The sequence below is a fragment of the Acanthochromis polyacanthus genome, chromosome 1, assembly GCF_021347895.1.
Source record: "Acanthochromis polyacanthus isolate Apoly-LR-REF ecotype Palm Island chromosome 1, KAUST_Apoly_ChrSc, whole genome shotgun sequence".
Taxonomy (NCBI): Eukaryota; Metazoa; Chordata; class Actinopteri; family Pomacentridae; genus Acanthochromis; species Acanthochromis polyacanthus.
This window is the reverse complement of record NC_067113.1, coordinates 10,089,974-10,113,934: the sequence shown is the minus strand read 5'-3', so window position 1 is coordinate 10,113,934 and position 23,961 is coordinate 10,089,974. Positions and strand designations below refer to the sequence as shown.

At 41.5% G+C, this 23,961-nt stretch overlaps 1 protein-coding gene across 2 annotated transcripts in view; it reads left to right on the top strand.

Moving 5' to 3' along the window:
* The window catches only part of LOC110951679 (peroxidasin), a 73,027-nt gene that overhangs the window by 22,728 nt on the left and 26,338 nt on the right, over positions 1-23,961 (top strand). The window contains exons 4-14 of one of the 2 annotated variants that reach the window (XM_022194859.2): positions 1,763-1,834; positions 7,813-7,884; positions 9,097-9,168; positions 10,137-10,306; positions 13,058-13,175; positions 13,480-13,649; positions 14,669-14,941; positions 16,757-17,032; positions 19,019-19,131; positions 20,249-20,405; positions 22,428-22,536. In XM_022194859.2, the coding sequence (XP_022050551.2) occupies positions 1,763-1,834; positions 7,813-7,884; positions 9,097-9,168; positions 10,137-10,306; positions 13,058-13,175; positions 13,480-13,649; positions 14,669-14,941; positions 16,757-17,032; positions 19,019-19,131; positions 20,249-20,405; positions 22,428-22,536 (1,602 nt within the window). The remainder of the gene's footprint in view (positions 1-1,762; positions 1,835-7,812; positions 7,885-9,096; positions 9,169-10,136; positions 10,307-13,057; positions 13,176-13,479; positions 13,650-14,668; positions 14,942-16,756; positions 17,033-19,018; positions 19,132-20,248; positions 20,406-22,427; positions 22,537-23,961) is intronic. The other variant, XM_051957087.1, reaches the window with a different exon arrangement.

Here is a 23,961-nt window from a genome sequence, read left to right as displayed (position 1 = left end):
CTGGGGGCCACTGCTGAGCCACATCCCACCACATCAGCTCAACTCAGTCATTATCAACAGAACACTCATTTGCATCCAATAAACATTCAAGTTAAATTCAGATTAATGGTGAAATTAAGAGTTAAAGGAGTCATTGGAATCTCTAGACTGTCATGATGTACGTGGTCTTTTTAAATGTGTGTAAACTTTTGTTCACAACAGTACAGTTAGTATTTAGTGGAAGGTTCTTGCTAGTAGTTTACAGCTAGCATTACCACTTAATAAACTGAATATTGTCATCGTCAAATCAAGTAAGATTTCCTTATAAGAAGCCCGTTTCCCTTTCTTCACTGTGCCCTCTGATGTATGTGTGAGGAGATACTACCATCTCATTTTTAGTGGAGTTCCGAGTCTACAGGATGTTCTATATAATTGGACTTTATTATTGTCTGGAAAGCTGCTATCAGAAGAACATTATGTAAACTATCTTATCTGTCAGCTGATAAAATTTCTGCTATGTTAAAGTTGTTAAATAGTAGAAAGTCACCTGAAACACATATGAAGGAAATGTCTTTTTCTTTATGAAAACCACTTTCTTAGTTGTAAGTCCTTGTTTAATTGTTCCTTTCGTCTTGTGTGGTAAGAGGCATGATAGTATTGAAAAAGTCGGGTTGTATAATTGAGGAGGGCATGTGGTTGGAAAAGATATTTATTTTTCCAATGGGAAAATGAGACTCTCTCAGGATAGATGCAGAAAAGTGACATAGAGAGGAAGGAAATGAAAAGGCAGATGCTGTAAGCCATTTTATTTCCAGCATTGCATTTCTCTGACATGTATGATGGGGAGGACAGCATGCACACATCAAGCGTGTTTGTCTTTCAGTGTGATAAAATGGCTTGTTGATCCTGTGCATGCTACATACTGCAGTTCTTCAGTCTGTTAAAATGTGGAAGCCACTGAAAAACAATACATGGAGAAATGATTCGACACAAAGGGAGCCTTGTGACATATTTTTATTGTCTCTCTATTGATGTCTGATGTAACAAATATATTTTCCTCCCTTTAGTTTACTTTAGGTATTTAATGTGGCTGCAAACATATGTGATCTGATAGTAGGACGGCTTGTCATATATTAAATGAGTGATGGAGTCCGTTGATTTTCTGGTAAAAGTCTTAATGAGCTGTATTAACTTACTTTGCTCCTTATTTGTTGCCATTGTTGAATTTATTGCTGTGTCATATTACCCACGGTTTTATTACCACACATTACACTGTCCACTACGGTCTGTAGGACCAGAGTACATGTCCTGTCTTTAGCTACAATGCTGCTGGACTGAAAAGAAAGTAGCTATTTAGTCCAGCCCTTCTGTAGCTAAAAATGTTCTAGATGTGGCAGTAACCTTTGCCAGTGTTCTACATTTCACTCTGTTAATTCTTACCTTGTGATTATATGGTTTAATGTAAGTTATATCTTTAAAACTGTTCCAAAATCTTGGTATCCTGTAGAAAAGAGCCTCTGTCTGCTGCTAGTGCTGTCCATATGAAGCAGGATGTCGTGTGTGTACTGAAATAAATCATTTTAAATCTCCACATTTCTGTTTCCACTGAGCATACCACACAGTGAAGTAGTAGTACATTTGCATATCGTTTTAAAATGGCAACTAAAGTATCTTTGTTATTTGATCAGATCCTTTCTGTTTCTCTTACTATAACCAGGCAGACTGCAGATGATCCTGCGTGAGTGTGTGAGTTACTAATGTTACCGATTATCTCTCCTTTCAGCTATTTGTACAAGAATGAAATCCAATCAATTGACAGACAAGCATTTAAGGGGCTTGTCTCTCTTGAGCAACTGTAAGTGACCTACTTCCTCATCCACCTTTTCCTTCTGCTCGCAGTGCTGCTCCTCCTCCCACCTACTTCTCCTCATCTGTGAAATGCCTTCACCCCACCCACCCACCCCCTTCCTGAAAGACTGCTACAAACAATTCATGAAGCCTGGCAAGGTCTACATGGTTAGAGGTCATGGGTGGTAATGGTCCCAGACGGTGTTCTTGTGACATGACTGTGTAGGCCTTCCACAGCTATCATGATCGCTCTGTTCGGTTAGTGTTTGAATCAGCGGCCCTCTCTCCTGCACCCCGACCCCCCTACCACCATGTGCCACGTCCATTCCTCTGTTCACTTTTCTGTTGCCACCATGCATGCCGTGTGTGCACCCGCCCTTTTAAGCTGCGCTGACCCGCTGTGATCCTTTTGCATGAGTCGCATGTCTTGTGGTCGAGATGACAGATATGCGCCCCCCCCCCCCCCCCCCCCCCCCCCTCGTGAAGCTTGAAGCATGACATCTCGCCCTGTGCTGCTAGCGGCTGGTCAGAGCATCTGTGTAGAATAAAGCTTGACTTGCATCTGTCCTGTTACTGCAGACACCACGCTACTGTTCTGATTTGCTGTAAACTGTTGTGCTTATATGTGAGAAACCTGCATTATGTGTGTTCAGAGCAGGGGTGTCAAAACATGCGGCCCGCGGGCCAAAAGCGGCCCTCCAGAGGGTCCAATCTGGCCCACGGGACGACTTTGTAGTGTAAAAATTACAGAGAAGACATTAACAGCAATTTTTAAAACTATAAATTCAAAGTATTTCTAGACCAAAGTAAAATATTAGATTGCTCATTGTTCTTTTGTCATTTTGTGTTTCATTTTTGTAATAGTTTGTCTTGTGTTCTTTTGTCTTTTTTGTCCGACTTTAATCACTTGTGTCACGTTTTTTGTCTCATTTTTGTCTTTTTGTGTATTGTTTTATTCATTGATTTGTGTATCTTTGTGTCATTTTGTTTCACACTTTTGTCATTTTTTTCTCTCATTTGTCCATTTTTTTATCGCTTTTTAACTTGTCTAATTTTTTGTCACTTTTTTGTTTTGTTTTGTGTTGTTTCTTGCTTTTGTTGCTTGTGTCATTTTTGCACTATTTCATCTTCTTTTTGTTGTTTTTTTGTCTTTTAAAATAAAATACCATGTTGTTCATTTCAAGATACCTGTGACTAAATGTTTTGTGCCTGTAGACCCTCTGTGATCTGTAAGTTATAATGTGGAAATGACAAACTGTTGTTGAAATTGAACTTACTTTTCTTGAGAAACTTCCAGTTGTTCATAATGTTTTGGAGAAAGATAATTCTTGAAATGTGAATATTTTCTGAATGTTTTTTTTTTTTTTTTCACTAAAACAAAGGAAAAATTTTGAATTTTTGTTATTTATCAGTAATTATTCTGTGATTTTGCTGGTCCGGTCCACTGGAGATCAAACTGGGCTGAATGTGGAACCTGAACTAGGATGAGTTTGACACCCCTCGTTTAGAGTGTGAGATATAAATTGTGCTGCTTTGTATAGTAAGTCACTATGCATCCTCAAACATTTTAGTTCTCTGTTGTATCTTGACACACCAGCATGCTTGACAGGTAAAATCAGTCACTGATGTTTCAAACCGGACTTTTATTTTCAAAATAGAAATAGACCTTCTGCAGTCACTGTAGAACCGTCCCTGTAGAATGTTAAGAAGTCAGAGAATCATTATGACAACCAGTATGGCCATGTGATGTACAATAACCTCCTTGTCATTTGAAAATTAGGCTTTCTGTAGTCTTGGAGAAGACCATGACTCACTGTACTTCACTCTAACCTCAGTAACAGAGAACAAATGGCTAATTCACCAAATAAATACAATTTCAACATCAGGCTCCAGGCTGTGCAGCTGTTTCAGATTTAGCTACAGTAATGAAGAGTTTAATATGTGGGTGACAAGTTTTGAGTCTCACTGGCTACACTTTAATAGTTTTAAATCTCCACAGAGAAGTGAATGCCAAAGTCTAAACTTGTACGCTTCCTTAGGATGCATATAAACAGCAGTAACAGAGATGTATTCACTTACATTCCTACGCACCGCTATTTATCTGCTGATGCTTTATCAGCATGTCTGTAGTTTCTGTAATCTGTAGGACTGCACCATATATTGTTTCAGCATCAACATCACGATGTGCACATGCACTAGGATCCCATTGCTGGAAGTGTAATTTGAGGCAAGTAAGGCAAGTTACCTTAAACTCATTATGCTCATCATTTTTTTCTTGATTGAAAGAGAAAACTCACATGATTCTCTTTTTCTGAGAAGCGAAAAGTCTGTCCAGTAGAACATAATTTACTCAGATTTTTGGCATACACAGAATTTTTAAGACAGCATGCAAACACTACATGTGCACACCAAAGGAGAAGACCTAAAAGGGAACATTTGGGAGCAAAAAGTAATGCAAAGTCAGTCATAGGCTGCACAATTAATGTAATGTTAATGATGATTTTGGCTTCCCACAAATATATGAACATCCTCAGCTGTGATACTGACATTTTGTGTGTGTATAAAAAACTATTTGCTCGCAGCTGGGGTAAATCTGACGTTTGTTTTTATTCTATATCTCACACCATTTCACTCTTTTCAACATAATTTTGGTCCAGTCTGAACTTCTACCCTTGCCTTCATGTTAGAGGAGTTGAAGGGACCTCACTGAACTGTAGTGTCTAATGATGAGCAGCAAGTAAGGCGTTTTTGGGTACAAATGTGTTTTTTGTTAGTTTTTTTCATCCAGATTTGTACATTAGGAATGTAGCACAGAATGAAAGTGAAAGCACTGCTCTATTCATTTAGATGTGAAAGTGCAATAAAGATATTTTGTTTCTAAAATCAATGACTAATTGTGATAAATAAACATGATCTCAATATTGATCAAAATTATTACCATGATCATTTTGGCCATTATCCTGTTGCCCCAGTCAGCTGTACAGAAAAGTTTTAGCAATAGAAAGGTCCATGTTGACCAAAAAGAGGCACTCTGACAGCAGAGTCTTGAGATTGTTGCTGCTATAGGAGACAACACAACTATTTGGTTTGACTGTTTAAGTCAGCACCGCAAAGCTCTATATGAAAAGTGCTAAACCAGATCTGAACATCTGAAACAAAGAACTATTTGGGATTTGGTTTCCAGTGTTACATTCAATGAGAAAGATTCCAAAGCATTCACACTCAAACAGTCCTCACAGTAAAAAGTCAGTTTTTAGCTTTAAATTGACTCTTTTTTTTCTATTCTGACACACTCCTACACTACCTAAAAAGTTAAGGGAACACTTTATTATCACAGTAGAACACCAGTTCTGCTACACTTCTGAGATATCAGTCTGTCTGATTGGAAAATGTCAGTGATGGTGAATCGGTTTCACCTGCTTTGGTGGATCTTGGCGACAACAGGTGGACAGCAAAGGAAGCAGCGAGACAACCCACAAACAGAATGGTTTTCTAGATGTTGGCCTCGGACCTTGCTCCTTATCTTTCCTGACTGATCTCATCTAGTGTCACATTTTTCTACATCCCTTTTGACTGCTGGTAGCATGAGGCATACCAGCAGCCGATTCTGGTTGCACAGGTTGTCCAGCTTCTTCAGGACTGCACATCTATACATGATGTTGAAAGAAGGTTTGCTGTGTCTTCTAACACAGTCTGAAGAATATGAAGGAGATACCAGGAGATGAGCCTTTAAATGAGGAGAGCTGGAACAGGGCTGTAGAAAGACAGCAACCCAGCAACAATGAAGGCTATCTGCTTGATGAGAAACAGGAGGCGCACTGCAAGAGCCTGACAAAGAGACCTCCAGAGGGCTACTCATGTGCATGTTTCTGACCAAACTGTCAGAAACAGACTCCATAAGGGTGGCATGAGTGCCCAGCATCCTCTAGTGGGACCTGTGTCATAGCCCAGCACGGTGCAGCTCGTAGAGATGTCCTGGTGAACGTTATGCTGCCTGCAACACCATTCACCGTGACTGGTGTGGTAGTGGGCCAGTGATGGTCTGAGGAGGCATATCCTTGCGGGGTTGTACAGAGCTCCATGTGTTTCCCAATAGTATCCTGACTGCTGTTGGGTATCAGAATGAAATCCTCAGACCTGGAGCAGTGGGACCTGGGTTCCTCATGGTTCAGGTCAATGCCCGGCCTCATGTGGCTCCATCCAGGTCCGGGATGACAAGGCACCGATGCTGTTAACCAACCCTAAAATCTCCAGACCCGAGTTCAGCTGAGAACTTGAGCCAACATGTCAGCGTACATCCGACACCATCAAGTAGCACCACAGAATGTCCAGGAGCTCACAAATGCCCAGATCCAGATGTGAGAGGAGATCCCCCAGCAGAGCATCCACCGTGTCATCAGAGGCATGCTCAGACATTATCTGAAGTGCATACAGGCATGAGGGTGGGAACACGCTACTGAGACACATGATGAGTAGTTGTGATAAAGTTCTCCCAAGTTGTATCCGCTGTGATTTAAGTTTTTTTAATTTGATTTTTGGTGTGATTTTGAGTCCATCCCTCATTTTGTTCTCAGTGAATTCTGTAATGTATATCGACAGAGAGCGCCCCACAGTGGCTTGGTGGTTAGAACTTTTACCTTGTAGCTAGATGATCCCTGGTTCATGTCCTGACCTTCCCGGGGTTTTTATATGTTCTCCCTGTACATGTGTGGCTTTTCTCCAGGTTCTCCAGCTTCCTCCCACAGTCCAGAAACATGCTGAGGTTAATTGGTGATTCTAAACTGTCTGTAGGCGTGAATGAGTGTGGTTGTTTGTCTCTATGTGTAGCCCTGTGATAGACTGTTACCTGTCCAGGTGTCTCCTGCCTTCACTCTCAGTCAGCTGGGATAGACTCCAGCCCCCCATGACCCTATTGAGGATAAAGCGGTGTTTAGAAAATGGATGGATGGATATCAACAAAGATTTTAACTTGAATATTTTGTTCATTGAGATCTGATGTGTGATTTACGTGTTCCTTTAATTTTTTGAGCAGTGTATACAAAATCACAGCAATTATTCTAGAATAATTCATTATTTCCAAACAGTTAATCAAGTCCGGAAACGTCCTGTATTTGTTCATATTGCAGCGTATCTATAACAGAGTAAATAAATATTGTAATATAATTTATTTTTCAATATCATACAGTCCCACTAGACACCGTTTAAGCCGTTTTATTTTATCTCGGAACAGCTACACTTAATTACAAATGTGTAATGACATAACTAGTGTGGAATCATCTTTTTGTGAGGATTAAATGGCTGCAAAATGACATTACTCTTGTCTTTCACTGGTTTGGACTATGGTGGAGTTTGTTTTTTGTTCTGGTTATTCTTCAAAAAATAACTAAAAACCCAAGCACTTAAATCCACATTTTATACTTAGAGAAAAAAGATTAATTTCATTTTCTTGTAGAGTAGGAATACTGCATTGTACTTTACTTTCTGTGCTGCTTTGGCCTTTCCTGTGTCTGTTCTGCTACTGCAGTTGCTTTGAGTTTTGCTTTCCCTCTCTGAACAACAAGATGTCCAACTGAAGTTACCATGCAGCCATCTGTTGGATTTTATGTCTCTAACCTCGTATTTGTCAGAATATGATTTCATTTATGTTTTTTTTTCAGTTTAAATGCCATAAAATAATTGCTGTACTTGCTTTTCACCAGTGCAGAGTCTCGTTAGCAGCCGCACATTTTCAGAATGTGTACCTCTCTGTCTAACTTGAATGCTTAATGCGCACATTTCTGCAGTTTGTCTACATTCTTGTGGAGCTAGGTATCAGCTTTTCAGATTGATGTTATTCACATAACATACAGTACCAGGAATGGATAGGTAAACAGGGATGACAGAGCCTCACTTCTATGGTCTTATTCACCACTGAGGACCTAATAGGACAATAAAGGTACACAGTCCAGTTTCACTGTGTTTTGTCTACTTTTTGTTCTCCTTCAGGTACCTTCACTTCAACAACATTGAGTCTTTGGAACCAGAATCATTCACCCATCTACCAAAGTTGGAACGACTGTAAGTTCATCCTGTCTGGCCTTTTTCCCAAAATTCCTAAACCTTATCCAGTTCACACACAATCCAGAAAAATCTCAGGAGTAAAAAGCATTTTCAGAAGAACTTTTCTCACATATATCAGTGTAATGATGGATCCAATGATGCGACTGGATTCAGAGAGACTTGTTAGAGAGCACGAAACAATAACTAGCATGGTATGGTATTGGTGTGGAATATTATGTGTAGGCTCATGTAGATTCACACACAGCAGCCCTGAAATACACCCATCAGTGTGTGTGTGTGTATTCACAGATTATATATATATACATTAAAGCTGTGGTTTCCACCCACGTAGATTACCATAATGTTTTATTTGTAGCCTACCTGTTAGTCCTAAACCGGCATGCAAAAGCCTTCGATAGGAATTTTCTGGTCAACAGGCAGATGCGATGATGCGTTTGCTTCTACAAACTCTCCAGCAGATGTCTAATAGTTGAAGTCCCGTTAAATTCCTGTGTCACTGTTTACGAGCCAGTTGCTGCCCAGTATAGCCATACTTCCCAGTCTCTTTAGTGAGTCAGGAGATGGAAGGACACCGGCAAAAAAATGAGGAAAAGTCGAGCTGAGGCATTCCCAGGTGCACACTCTGTTATTGTTGGGAAATATCTCCATGGTCACGGTCGAAGCAGTGAGAGAGCGTATCTGTAGAGCTGTAAGATGTAAATTATACTGAAGGTTAAGTTCATTTATAGTTACTTAAAAAGGAAAAGTTTGGGGCAGTGTCTTGAATAAATACCAAAAATGATCTGGTCTGCTTTTAGCTGAGGAATGCGAGTCTCCAGTGTTATCAAGTTGAGCTGTCATAGAATGTCTGGGAACACGATCATATTTCTTGACCCATCTGGAAAATGATATTAACGAAAGGCACATGCTCATTCCTGGTTTAAAGATATCTACTGTTATTAGTTTAGCAAATTCATTTTATGTTGTGTTTAAAACGGTTTGTTTGTTCAAATTAAATCCTCCTTCTGGGCGGCATGGTGGTGCAGCGTTGCCTCACAGCTGTAAGGTTTCAGGTTTTCACCATGTGCTCTGGCTTACGTCCACAGTTCTACTTTTCCTTTATGTTCTTAAATGATTGGAGACTTTTTTAATACTCTTTCAAGCCAGATGTAAAGCTATAGCACGGTATGGTTCCAAACACTGTTGATCGTTTTACTGTCTCTCACTCAGGTTTTTGCACAACAACAGAATTACCCAGCTTGTCCCGGGAACCTTCTCTCATCTTCAGGCCATGAAGCGGCTGTAAGTGGAAAAGACACAAACAGTCACTGAAACATCTGTGTGAGAATGCATGTCTATGTTAATTTCCGTGCTGTTCTGTTTACCATATGACACGCAGTATCAAGTGTTTATCAGTCAAATACCGTCTAGCCACACTACAGTGTTCTCACGCTTTGGCTACAAGGCTCTCAGCCCCTTCTGGAGTTTTCCTTTTTTTTCCCTTTGAGTCAGCTGCAGTGGAGATTAGAGGGAACTGTGAAGGATGCTTTCCATCTTCCTTTAAACATGCCTCATTTTCCTGAAATATGAGATTACTAACTCTTCCAACATGAGACTAAAAATCTTTAATATAGCATTACACCCAAGAAGAACAGCTCTCATTGGCTTCATCTCATTGTTTTCTCCTCCTTGTGTCAGATATCAGTTAGCCTTTAGTGTTTGTTAAATCCGGTGTTCTTGAAAAGAGATTGTAAGAGTTCCTGTAGTCGAGTAAAGCTCACTTCCCTCTGATTATGGTGTTTAGCAGTGGAGGATATAAATATAGGAGCAATCACTTTGTCCTCCAAAGGCAGAGTGTTGTGATAAATAATCTGCTTTTCTACTAGTTCATCAATGAGAGCTTCACAAACAGCCTCACCAAAGTAAAGCAGTGCCAGTAAAATCTGTAAAATTTCAGGGATAATGGAGACATTGTAGTAGAACTGGAAGCTGGACCAGTGACCAGAAGATGAAGCCAAGCAGACAGATAGTTTCCCACGACAGGAAGAGAGTGTGTTCCAGTGTGGTCCGACTGTTTGGACTGAGCCGGGTTGAGTCTGCCAATGCTAGACACGTTTTAGTTCACAGACGGCCAGAGAGGGTTTAGACAGCTCTGCTGCGTGGAGAACTCTGCAGTGACTCATCACATGCTGTACGATTCATTCATAGGCTACGTTCCCATTTCTCTCTCCCTCTTCCTATATGTGTCTGCCCTGGGTCTGTGCGTTCAGGCGACTGGATTCCAACGCTTTAAACTGTGACTGTGAGCTGCTGTGGCTGGCCGACCTGCTGAAGCAGTACGCCGAGTCAGGCAATGCCCAGGCTGCTGCCACCTGCGACTACCCCAGCCGCCTGCAGGGCAGATCGGTGGCAACACTCACCGCTGAGGAGCTCAACTGTGGTAAAAAACAAGCAAAAAATAACTGAATCAAAGTGTGACATTTCTAGAATATGACACAATGTTTAAAGGCATTTTCATACACAGGACAGTCGCATATTAAGATTAGTGAAGGAGCCATGAATGAATTGTTGCTTTATTCTGTTGTTAAGGGGCATATTGGTTGTTGTTTGTGTTTTTTGGTTTTGGTATTATTTTGTTATCATGTTGAATAAAGGGATAGCAGGGTACATGCATATGGACAGGGATAATTAAGGTGAGATATTCATCCGTTCACCTTTTGTAGAGATTGGGTGAGCTGAGTCACCATATTTTTTGTTGACTACTATTTTTCTTTGATCACTTTGATTATGACTTTGTGCACGTTATCATTCGTTAGTTATCCCTTTTCTTTACTTAAAGATGGAATTTATTCTTTGGCAATCTCAGTAAATTCTTTAGTTTAGCGCGTCAGACAAATGGCCCAACCTCAGTCCCTCAGCGACTCCTGTTCATTAAAGTCGCTACAATTAGTGTCAGTAATTTTACAATATCTATTTTTTTATACAATCAAATCCATTTACTCCAGAGTAAAATGTCATGTATCATTGTGTTAGTATTCCTTCGCTTCACCAAGCCCAGCTGTTGTGAGAATGACTGTAATTATGGCGGTGGAGCTTCAATGTTCTGTAGCAGCATCAGCTAGGCAGGACAGAAGAAAACTTGTTAATCAAATACATGTTATTGAAACCTAATCATGTTTTACACTGGATAAACTCAGCCACGCATGGTTCCATAGCAACGTGCATGCGTTTTCCATGTACCTACTGTCACACACATAACAGACAAAAGCCCCAGCCTTCCTTCCTGCAGATAGCACGTATGCTTAGTCACCGTGTTTCACTCATTCACACTCGGACGTGTGCACAGGTGTATCCTGTCTTTGTGTCTGAGGTTCACAGGTACCCAGCTGTTTCACTCTTCAAACACCACCAGCTATGTCTGTAGTCTGGGTGAAATGTCAGTAAGGACTCCCTGAATTTGGCCTCCAGGCTCAGACCACCAGCAGCTGTTATGTCCATCTGTGAGCAGAAGGTGCTGCTTTTGTGTAGTGTGTGGTGCATGTGTGCCTGCATGCACACACGGGTGGAACGGTGAGATGAAGGGGCCCACAGCCTTTAGCATTACCGTGAAGAAAACATATTTGGTTAATTGTTCATTGATAAAAATTTCTTTTGATAAATTTATGAAAGTTCATTTGATGAAATATTTACTCTTTTCATCACAAAACATAAATAAAAAATAATATTCCATTGAATTCATAATAAGGTTACTTCGTTTGTAAGAAGTAAAATACAGTGCACAAAAAAGGTAATCATTTAGTTGTAAAGTTAATATTTCACCCTAAAACAGCCATTTAAAAGGCATGTGGTTGTAAAAAGTTCCTCGTATCCTAATGGATAGAATGACACTCTGGCAGCTTTTTCTAGTGAGAAAACTTGTTAGAGGTGAAATTCTTCATGACTAGCTTTTATTTAAGTTGACTTCAGCCTCAGTGTGTGTGAAGGAGGATAGTACAGTTTTGCAAAAGACAGATTTTAGGTCAAATTTTTAGGGTGTCGCTGGTAAGCTTTCCAGGTGTACTGATACTTTAATGCACTGTAAGCCGGTGTGTCTGACTCTCAGTAAGGGTCTGTAACAGGGAGTAAACCTAGCTATCTTAGTTCTGTGTTTCTTGCAGTTCTCACTGACTGTTCTCGTCTGAGCCAGGAAGGCAGGAAGGCAGGAAGGCTAGCTGGCAGCTGATTGTAACTCAGCCACATTTAAATCTCAGCAGCTAATTTGATGGCCCCAACTTGCCCATTCTTGCTCAGTGTAACCCTCTGCACTCCATCTGTCTGCATAGCAAGGCACCAGGGGAAGAATGTCTGCTTAGAAATGTGGTGGAAGCCATTCCACACCTCCCTCCCTCCCTTCTTCTTCCCCGCCTCTCCCTGTAAGCAGGGCAGAACAATGCACAGTGGGTCTCACAGCTGTCAAAACAGCCACCCTTCTTGAGATAAAGTGCCATCTCCCTGCACAAGTGGTATCTGATGAGCCAGGCTGGCCTTGTCATTGAACTTTGATGGCAGACAGTTGCTGTAAACAGAGTTTTCAGTCCACTGCAGTTACCAGCCCCAGTGCTAATGATGAGACATGGACTGATGGGTCTAAATTCAGAAGCTTCTTAGGGTTTGGGATTTGGTTTCTGTACAGAGATTTATAAGAAAGGAGAGAGTTGTTTGAAGGTGTGCTTTGGAAGTTATTCTACCATATATACACAGTATTTTGGGTCAAGGCCACAGAGAGAGCGTGTACTACATATCGGCAGATGAATGCGGATGGTCGTCTTTCTATTGGGGTCCAGGTTACCTGAATATTTTTCTTTGGAAGACAGCAACTTTTCTTCATGTTTTTTTGCCTCTGTGTGTTTTAACATATACTTACTTGTTGAACATCTGGACAACAGTGTGATCTTTGGACACAGTGGCTGAAGTGATACTGCCAAAGAGGATAGCCTACTGTTTGTCTTAACTGTCTCTGAACACCTGACCAGATAATAAGACTGCTTTGGCCTCCTCACCCTGCCAGCCTGCTCAGTAGTACAAGGCAGCTTCACTAGAAACTACAGACAGACTGATTGATGTAGCATACGGATATGTGCATACAAATACACATGCACACTCATGCATTTGCATAATTATCTTCCATTCCTCTTTTCATCTTCTCTTCCAGAGATACCTAGGATCACCTCAGAGCCCCAGGATGTCGATGTTACATCAGGAAACACTGTCTACTTTACCTGTAGAGCCGAAGGCAACCCTAAACCGCAGATTATCTGGCTCAGGAACAAGTAAGTCACAAAGCATTTAATAACTGAAAATCACACTTCACTGACTGAGTCTTAAGCTTGTTCAAGTTTAAAGACTGGTTTAGTACAAGTATTTAGGAGAAACTGTGACTTATTAAATGTATAGGTCACTGATTTCTGCTACTTCCTTTCCCATTTTAAAATATGTTGAGATTGCACAAATAATTGCACAGTTACCACTCCAAATGTTAGAGTTACATTAAAGTAAAATATACACATAGATTGTACACATTTATTGATTTACCTTTAATCAGTTGTGGTGTGGATCTGTCGTCCCTCCTTGAAGCAATGCTCTAAACATGCGTGATGACAGCCGTCTGAACCTGCTGGAAGACGGGACGCTGATGATCCAAGACACCAGGGAGACAGACCAGGGGGTCTACCAGTGCATGGCCAAAAACGTAGCTGGGGAGGTCAAGACGTCACAGGTCACTCTGCGATATTTTGGAGCCCCTTGTAAGTGGCTGCTTTTTTCTCAGTCTTTGTTCCTTACTAGCAACTGTGTTTAGAAGTCTCAGGAACAGTGATGTCCAGGTCGCTGTTATAGATCCCAGAGGGAAGCTACAGCCAAGCATGGATGAAAAACTCTTAACTTATAATTATTAATAACTGAAACTGGAACGGCCACAGCACTTTAATCTACTGGATTCTAAATCTTCATGTATTTCTCTTCTTGGAGAAGATTGTGACATTTTTAGTTTAGCAGGCATAAAGAAGAGTTGTATGTAGGCTGTGCGAATAAGCGAGTCGTTGTGTTTGATACTGTGCAATTTGGATAGCAGGGGTTTACCGTTACTATGAGGTAATGTAGGAAGAGGAGAGCGAGGTGTCTGGACTGTGAGTGACACTGAGACTACCTTCAGTGTTCAGCAGGTCACATATCTGGGATGTCCCACTGGGCTGTGAGCAAAGACTGCTGACTTTGATGTGAAACTTTCCTTCCTCTGGCACACGGACATGCAAGTACACTCTGTCCTCTGCCTCAGTTGCTCTGTCTGTCCGTCTCCTGCCTGACATACGTGCACACTTAAACAGTGCTCAGTCATCATCAGTCACAGCACCAATAGCTGTCGCCGTGGTGGATTAGCATGGCTGTCTGTGGACGACCCACGAGGTCATCAACCATTTCTGAGAGCAGATGTTGTGCATTTCCTGTTTCTGTGTGAGTGTAAACCTCAGGTCCCTCACTGTGTACATATTTCCCCTGACTCCACTGTAAGCGCTGACCAAATATGGACAAGAGTCAACCACATAGATGCAGGGTTTAGCTGTAATTAAGTTGGCCTTATTGATATAAATATACAAAGGTAATGTTTGCCTCTAAACTGACCTTTCAAGTACAAACACACCATCCTCTAGCTTTCTTTTTAGAATTTTGCCTAGATGTAATTTTATCTGATGAAGAATATTACCACTTACCTCCTAATTAATCTACCCTCCTTCCCATGTCTTCCCCTCTCACTCTGCTGCTCCAGCGCGCCCCAGTTTTGTGATCCAACCCCAGAACACTGAGGTCCTGGTGGGGGAAAGCGTGACCCTGGAGTGCAGCGCCACAGGTCAGCCACAGCCTCGAGTCTCCTGGACAAAGGGTGACCGGACACCCCTCCCCAATGACGTGCGCATCAACATCACCCCCTCCGGAGGACTGTACATCCAGAATGTGGTCCAGGCTGACGGAGGACAGTACACATGTTTTGCCTCCAATAATGTTGACACCATACATGCTACAGCTTTTATCATCGTACAAGGTAAATCAGCTTTTAGATTTTTGTAACTGTACTTTGGCGTTGAGTTTCTTTATAACATAGGGCTCCTTCGCATAAATTCATTGAATGTTTTGTTATTTAAATAAATGAGACATGAAAGATTTCTTCAGTTAAATCTCACATCTTATGTTTCTACAGCATCATCTCTTCACTGTTTTTCCAGTGTTTTAATAAACCAGTTAGCAGTAATTTCTCAATTAGGCAACAAATGTAGTGATTTCTACTGCTATTATCTTCATTCTTTGTAGTAATTCAAGACCTGTAACCCTACAGGAGCTTAGCCAGTGTCAACAAAATTCAGTCAGTGTGCATCAGCACTTACACTACTGTTCAAAAGTTTGGGTCATCCAGACAGTTTCATGTTTTCCATGAAAACTCCCACTTTTATCCATGTGCTAACATAACTGTACAAAGGTTTTCTAATCATCAATGAGCCTTTCAACACCATTAGCTAACACAATGTAGCATTAGAACACAGGAGTGATGGTTGCTGGAAATGTTCCTCTGTACCCCTATGGAGATATTCCATTAAAAACTAGAAAAGCACTCAGAGAGTGCAGACCTCCGCCAAGGATCGAGAGGAAAACAGGAAACCCATGTAGTAAAGGATCATGAGCTGGAATCAAACCTACATCTCTGACACAGTTCTGTTTATGAATCACCTTCTTAACCAGCTGAGCTATCTGGACACCTTGTTCCAGTTTGTTGGACGACATACTAACCTATGATATTTTTGTCCTATTTTGGACCACATGCTAAAACATACTAAAAAATTCAAAGTGATCCAGAATCCAGGATCCTTTCCGGATTGCCACCAAAATTAAATCCGCTCTTCCTCTTACCATAGTCTACATCCCCTCAAAATTTCATCTGACTCTGCCCAGGCGTTTTTGAGTTATCTTGCTAACAGACAGTCAGACACACAATCGCCGGGTGTCACATAACCTCCTTGGCGGAGGTAATCAGCCGTTTCCGGCTAAAATAGTCATTTACCACATTAACAATGTCTACACTGGATTTATCATTCATTTCATGTTATCGTCACTGAAAAAGCTGCTTTTCTTTTAAAAAATAAGGACATGCCTAAGTGACCCCAAACTTTTAAATGGTAGTGGAAATGCTGAGAAATCACTCTGATCTGCCTAAAATAAGCATTTTATACCATGGAGTGTATCGTCTGAGGACTTTTATTACATTAAATACATTAAAACACAGAGAAATCCCACAGAAATGCCCACCAAATATTTTTGTACATGCAATTTTTGTTCCTCTTTTTTTCATTTCAAATGCCATGTCCTACAACATGCATTCGATTTGACGCCAAATAATAATAATCATCGCCATAATGGTTTGCTTCTTTTTGAGCTTATGTGCCACCAAAGAATATAAGCAAACTTATAAGAACTGAATTAAAATGCAGACTAACCTTGTGTCAGTCTTTGTAGTGATGCATTGTTGCTCCTCTGGGTTTGTTTCTAAAACATTGGTGTGAACACAGACTGGACTAGATCAGAGTGCCATTTTTGTCGCGGTCAGATTTTCAAGGTTTAAGTCCATTTCACACTAACTAATTTCCATTTGTAACTCAACGGGTGCCTGTTCAACATATTGAAAATGTCAGCTCTCAAATAATCAGATATGTTTGGATCAATTAGTGTGTCACACGACATTTGCCAGATTCATATTTGCATTGCTCACATTACCAGTTGTGTCTGTATCTCTCTAGCTGGCTCACTCAGGCTCACTCATTGAAGACTGTATTGGAAACTGAACAGCTTTGTTTCCCTCTGCCTGCAGCAACCCCCCAGTTCACTGTCACACCTCAGGACCAGTCAGTCCTGGAGGGCCACACGGTGGATTTCCCCTGTGAGGCCAGTGGATACCCACAGCCAGTGATTGCCTGGACTCGAGGGGGCAGCCCGTTGCCTCTGGACCGCCGTCACGTGGTGCTGTCCTCTGGTACGCTCCGCATCACTCGGGTGGCCGCACATGATGAGGGCCAGTACGAGTGCCAGGCGGTCAGCCCTGTTGGGACTGTTCGCACCGCTGTGCAGCTCAGCATCCAGCAGAGAGGTGAGGACGTAGGGAAGTCAATAAATCTGAAGTGTAGACGGAACTAGGTGATTGAACATGATGATAATGTTTACTGTAAACCGGTGCATAGTTTTCACAACTCATACATAAAAGTTTTAAAAAGTGGAATTACATGGAAGTTGACTGGTGGTTAAATAAGCTGCTGTAAGGCGCTCTTAAATACTGCGTGTTTGTGTGGGTGGAAGGGAGTGGTAAACGATAGGAGGGTGGGAGTGATGCAGTACCCTTCATTCACAGCTAATTTCTTGTTTGCACATTCAAGTATACAATTAAAGTAGTGCACTGAAAGACATACAGTGTAGAGCTGTGGATGTTTGAGTTTGTATGTGATCATTTGCGTGTGTGTGCGTGTGTGTGTGTGGGGGGCTGAAATTACAGGCTTGGCATAGCACAGGAAAGCATGGCAGTCTATAATCCTGAAATGACACCATGTTTTTCCATGTAGTAATGGCTGTTAACATGCTCAAAGTACATGTTGCATAATGGCTCCACACTGTTAAAGCACTGTGTAAGCCCACAGCCATGGTGGCAGTGTGTGACGCCTGTCTTAATCTACGGACACCATGCAGTGGAGTACACAAAGCAAGGAGAAAGTGAAATGAGAATTTAGAGGATTTGATTTTGAGGTTTCTTGTGCAGATGTTCAACATGCGTCCATTTTACAGAAAGTTCCCTGTCCCCTTGATGTTGAATGTTAATATACGGTTGTGTTCACATGGTTGAATCGCAAAAACAGTCCAAGGATGTCCTACTGCAGTTGGATTTCGCAAAATGCAAGTCATCATGGTGTTCTGGATATTCTCATCAATAATTCCCTGCACAGTGGAAGATTCGCCACATACAGAACACGCCTCATGCACATACTGTATAACACACAGAAGACGACTTGTTTCAAACTACAGAATGACAAATATAGGAACAAGATGTTCAGAGCTGAAGTTGCAATGCTAGAATGAGGTAGTACATCTCATTTGTTTGCATGCTGCATGCAACATTTTGTAAGGACGGCTGCATGATGTACTGAGCGAAAAAAAAGCATGAAAATACGCAGCACTGCTTAGAGAAGACGCAGGTCATTTGAGGAAATAATGGAGGACTGTGAAGCAGCTACTCATTCTCTGTTTGAGGGCATAACATTAGTGTTGGGGTTAGTTAAATTAGCCCCTAGCAGGCATTATGGAAATGGGTTACCTCGTGACGAAAGTAGGAAACGGACAAAAGGCTGAGAGTCCAAGTCAAGCATTTCAGGCAGGACAGGAGCAAGTGGTTTCTGTGGGAGAGAATATGTCCCGTTCGTGAGGACTTTTGACTTTGTGACATAGCAGACAAATCTGAAACCGTATAACACTAAAGGAAAGGGAAAAACCCTAAAAGCAAAATATGAGTCTTTCAGGGCAGTTAATTAGAGTCAGACCACTGTGAAAATGTCTGCCACTCTGCTTTGTGTTCTAAAACTTGTGGGATTTTCCCACCGTCCAGCGGCTCGCTGCTAGCTGATACATGGGAACCATGGGGGAGGGGACTGACGGAAGGGTTGCATCATGAATGTTAGACAGCAGAGTAGAACACAATGACTAACTCTAACAGTGCTCATAAGGTCTGCGTGGGCTTGTGATGATGTCAAGGTGCAGCTAATGATTGTTTCAGCCTCAATACAAAAATGGAAATATGCTGTTTTCAATTAATGTAATCAGAAAAGACAGTAAGTGTGTGTGTTATTCCATCATCTCCCTCTGAGCTTCACGGTGATTATTAAGGTGATTAATGTTTTGTAGCTCTGTAATAGAGGAAAGAAAGATTGCAACCACAGTGGAACGCAAACACTCTGATCGGTGTACGTTCTGTGAGTTTAATGTCTGCTGTGACCGATTACAAAAGGCCCTTTACATTTGCAGTACTTTGAGCGCTGGTACTCGGTCATTAATGTGTGTGTGTGTGTGTGTGTCTGTGTTTTAACTCATTCAGTAACGCCTGTTTTCACAAATGCTCCAAGGGATCTGACGGTGGAGTCTGGCCAGGATGTCCAGATTCCCTGCAGCGCTCAGGGCCAGCCGCAACCTGTCCTCACCTGGAACAAGGTTAGATGCTAAAGCTCCTGTTGACTGAGTAGATGTTCGTCACCTCGTCACCATGGAGGTCATGGAGTTAGAGGAGTGCTCAAGTGGCCGAAAGAGAACAGTGAAGAAGAAAGGGACTGGGGACAGGAAATGTGCTTGGTTACTTTAAAATATATATACATTAATGCAAACTAGAAAAGCACTCAGAGAGAGCAGTACTCCACCAAGGCTGCTCATTCCCCTTTTGTCAGAAATACAGCATTTGTTTACGAGTTATTGATGATCAGAAATCAGAGCTACATAGAATGTGGTCATTTAATTTAGATGTACCTACAAGCAAAATGACCTTGCACTGAACACAGGCATGTGTTACACATGTTTGTTTTTATTACATGATTGTTTTGTTTTTATCCTTGTTATATCTTCAGTGTAGCACTTTGAGAATTTGCCTGAATGAAAAGTGCATTACATACAAAATTTATTATTATTATTGTTGTTATGTGTACGTTATGTACGAATATCGAATCACGTGACCTAAATATGTAGCGGGTGGCAGGAATTGATGGGACTCAGAAACACCCTCACAATTTAATCAGTTGTTCCTTCTATCATTTCTGATGGATAAGTCCTGATAAGTCCTTAGTGGTGGATTTGTAGTAGGATCACAATCATGTGATCATCAGCAGGCAGCTGATGCAGTGTTCACTTGTTGTCATGGCTACAGTGACGCTGTACCGCTATCTGGCAATGATACAGAAATCTTAAACAAATCCATGGATCCAGACTATAAGCTGCATCACTGCCAAAATCTAGTCACTTGGTCCTTGTGTCATTTCTGACCTTCCCTGAAAATTTCATCCAAATTTGTCAGTCCGATTTTGAGTAATGTTGCGACCAGACAGACAGACAAACAAACATACGCCTATTGTCACATAACTCTGCCGCATCCCTTGGCATAATGACAGTGAACTAACTGAAGCATTATTGTGTCTAATCTTATTGCAGTTGGTCTGGCGCTGCAGACGCCACCTGTGAGGCTCTTAATCACTTTTTGGTCATTTTGATCCCCACCTTCACCTACTAGCTCCCACAGCCCAGACTCTTACCCTCTGTCTTACCCCCACCTTCTGCCCCTCAGGATGGTATACAGGTGACAGAGAGTGGCAAGTTTCACATCAGCCCTGAGGGTTACCTGGAGGTGAAGGACGTCGGCACTGCTGATGCTGGACGCTATGAGTGTGTCGCCCGTAATCCCATCGGCTACCAGGTTGCTAGCATGGTGCTCACCGTTACAGGTAAGAAGCGTTAACCGTCAGTGTGTTCATGATTTACTGTATCTAGCACTATCATACTGTCCATGAGGAAAACATTAGTCTACGGCAAAACAAATATGCAGCATGGAATCAATGTACCAAATACAGGTCCTGGCCTTCATGCAGATCTCAGCCATTACTTTGATTTCTCTTATTAAATATGTATGAGTCGCAAAGAAGAAAAAATTAAAGTGAACCACAAGCTTGAAAATTGTAAGACAGGTGATGCACAGAATACAAAAGAAGCTTCTTCTCCTCAGTATCAGAAATGAGATGTAATATTTCATAAACTTGTCTTATTTGTCCACAGTGTGAGAAGCTCTCTGTTGACATTCTCTGTCCAAGTCAGTCTGTAGTTTAGTCACACTCTGCTGCAAAGCTATCAGATTCCTGTCAGCTCTTCCCTGTGTGTGTTGGTGTTTCCTGCTGAGATTTCTGAGGTCAGACCGCAGCACTCTGCTGGTGAACCATAAACTGTATCAATGTGCTCAGTTGTTGTTGGACTCTCCTGGTCCTCACGCCACAATCTCACTGTTTTCAGTGGCACACTAGGAGGAAGGGGTTCGCCAGAAATGTGTTCACTGCAGCTCCAGGAGGGAAGCTGAGAAACTGAAACACTGAAGTCACTTAAAATATAAAAGACCAGCACAGCCAAGCTCTATTTACAGACGATTGTTTTCACCCATCCATGATGCTTGAAACTTTTGAATGTGCATGTTGTGGTGTTTTTTTGTTCCTGTCACATTTTTCTCAGTGTGGTATAATTTTTCACTGCGATATAAATCACTATGGAAACAGCACAGCCATGGATAGAAGTAGAAAGAACTCACAACTTGCTTTTGTACAGTACAGCACTTACACTACGGTTCAACAGTTTGGAGTCATCCAGGCAATTCCATGTTTTCCATTAAACTCCCACTTTTATCCATGTGCTAACATAACTGCATAAAGGTTTTCTAATCATCAATGAGCCTTTCAACACCATTAGCTAACACAATGTAGCATTAGAACCAACCCGGTCTCACGGGGATTCGTGAAACTGTCACGTAAGTTTTAGTTTCGGTTTCGTGCGCACCAACACGATTTCGTCATGTTTTTCGTGCCGCTCACCACGAAATGTTTTTCGCTGTGGTAATCACATCTGAAAGTGGTTTATACCGGCGGATTCATGACGATCTAAGCTGTCCATCGGCGTATACTGCTTGTGTGATCGTGTTTGCGGCCGCCGGCCGCCGGACATTCTTGAAATTCCTATGCAAATTGGTAAGTGTACCACCGGCTTATGGTTAGGTTATGGTTAGGTTATGGTTAGGGTTATGTTTAGGGACAATGTCATGCAAAATATAGCGTTGGATTCGCCACGGTTTTACATTAAAAATATAATATACACATTCTTTTGAAATACGTTCTGAGTGGCACGAAAAGTCCGCCGTTTGAAATACATTGGTGCGCATTTCGTGGTGAGCGGCACGAAAAACATGACGAAATCGTGTTGGTGCACACGAAACCGAAACTAAAACTTACGTGACAGTTTCACGAATCCCCGTGAGATCGGGCTGTTAGAACACAGGAGTGATGGTTGCTGGAAATGTTCCTCTGTACCCCTATGGAGATATTCCATTAAAAATCAGCCGTTTCCAGCTACAATAGTCATTTACCACATTAACAATGTCTACACTGGATTTATCACTCATTTAATGTTATCCTCATTGAAAAAAGTGACTTTTGAATGGTAGTGTACATAATGCCACAAATTCTATATTAGGGGAAAAAAATTGGAATGTCTTGTTTGAGTTGGACAAAAATGTTAAAGTCCTGACTGCTGGACACTAAGCTAAGTTACTTCTCGGTTGTGTTGAGGTGCAAATAGTTTTCTTGTTTTACAGGATCTGGTGCAAATGATTCATTTTTGGCAAGTTTTTGAAACATTTAGAACAATGTTTTTGATTAGACGTTTGTCCATTTTTAACCTGGTTCAACTTTTTTCCTCTTTGTTTACATCAGTACCTGCAGTGAGCAGAGAGGGCGACACCTTTGTGAGCACATCCATAGAGCAGGCCATCCGAAATGTGGACAGCGCTATTGAGTCCACAAGGAGACGTCTGTTTGATGGGTAGGATATGAGAAACGCACACACAGGGACACAAACACTTGGGTCTTCACACTGCCTTTAAATGATTTAATCAGAACCTGTTGTTCATGGTGTGTTAGAACACATAATGGTAAACATATGGCTGAGGGTTTAGTCTAAGGCTTCAGAGCAAATTAAGATTGTGCGGAATATACTAACATTTCACGGTGTACATTCACCCATAGTCGTCTACTTTATGTGGTCTTTTGCAACATATAGCGCGCAATCAGTTCACAGATTTAGGATTTGAAGATATAAAATATAAAAAGCAGCAGTCATACAGTTATGTGCAGTTATGCTTTGAGAACCATTAATCCTCTCCTCTTAGTATCTTTTGCTTTGATTTTTGATTCTTGTTGTAATTGTGAAATGTGTGTGTATACTTATATGGGACCTTAATGAAATCTTTTATTTATCCGGCAGCGTTTTGGTTCCATTCTGACATGCAGGTGATTTCAGCAGAACTCTTAAAGGTTTCCATCCTGTTGAATGATGTGGTTAGCAGCTCTGCTTTTGTTGGGACGTGTACTCATACACTCTGCCCACACATTTACACACACAGACACACATGAAGGAAGAAGAAATGCACACATGAACACCTGGTGGTAACCACAGCTGAGACGAGGGGATTTCCAGTTCTCTTTAATGACAATCACAGAAGTAGATGCAGCCTCCTCTGTAGCTGATGGCATCAGTTTTTGATCGTTTGGAAACAATGAAGAATACCACAGGAGAACAAGAATGTATCAGAAGATGAGCCAGTACCCCTTTTTACTCTGACTTTGAAACACATTCTCAAGTGTCAGACAGTTAAATCTTGAATGTTGTTTGCTGAAGGCAACAACTGTTCGTTATTGAAGAAAACTGCATCTGTGTAGCCAATTTTTTACATCATCAAAACAAGAAAAGCTCTCAGTGAGCGCAGTACTCCACCAAGGCTGTTCATTCCCTGATCTTGCGCTCAGCATAGGTGTGTGTTATGCATGTGTACGTTATGTACGGATACTGAATCACGTGACCTAAATATGTGGCAGTGATGGGATTTCGTGGGACCCAGAAACACCCTGAAAATGTAATCAATTGTTCCTTGTATCATTTCTGACAGATAAGTCCCGATAAGTCCGTAGCGGTGGATTTGTAGTAGGATTATATAGACCTTCAGCAGGCAGCTGATGTCGTGTTCAGTTGTAGTCAAAGTTAGGTGTATTTTATGCTTGACGCGTCCGTGAGATCCGTGCAGCTCCTTGCGGATGAATTACGTTATCTTAGCAGCCATGCCCCCTCATAAGGCCCTTCTCAAGCGGAAACTTTCCGCGTCGTGCACTTCCAAATTTTTCTAACAATGCGCATGGAGACACACTGAAAACTGGCGGAAGAACAGGAAATCCTAGCAGCAGAAGTTAAGAA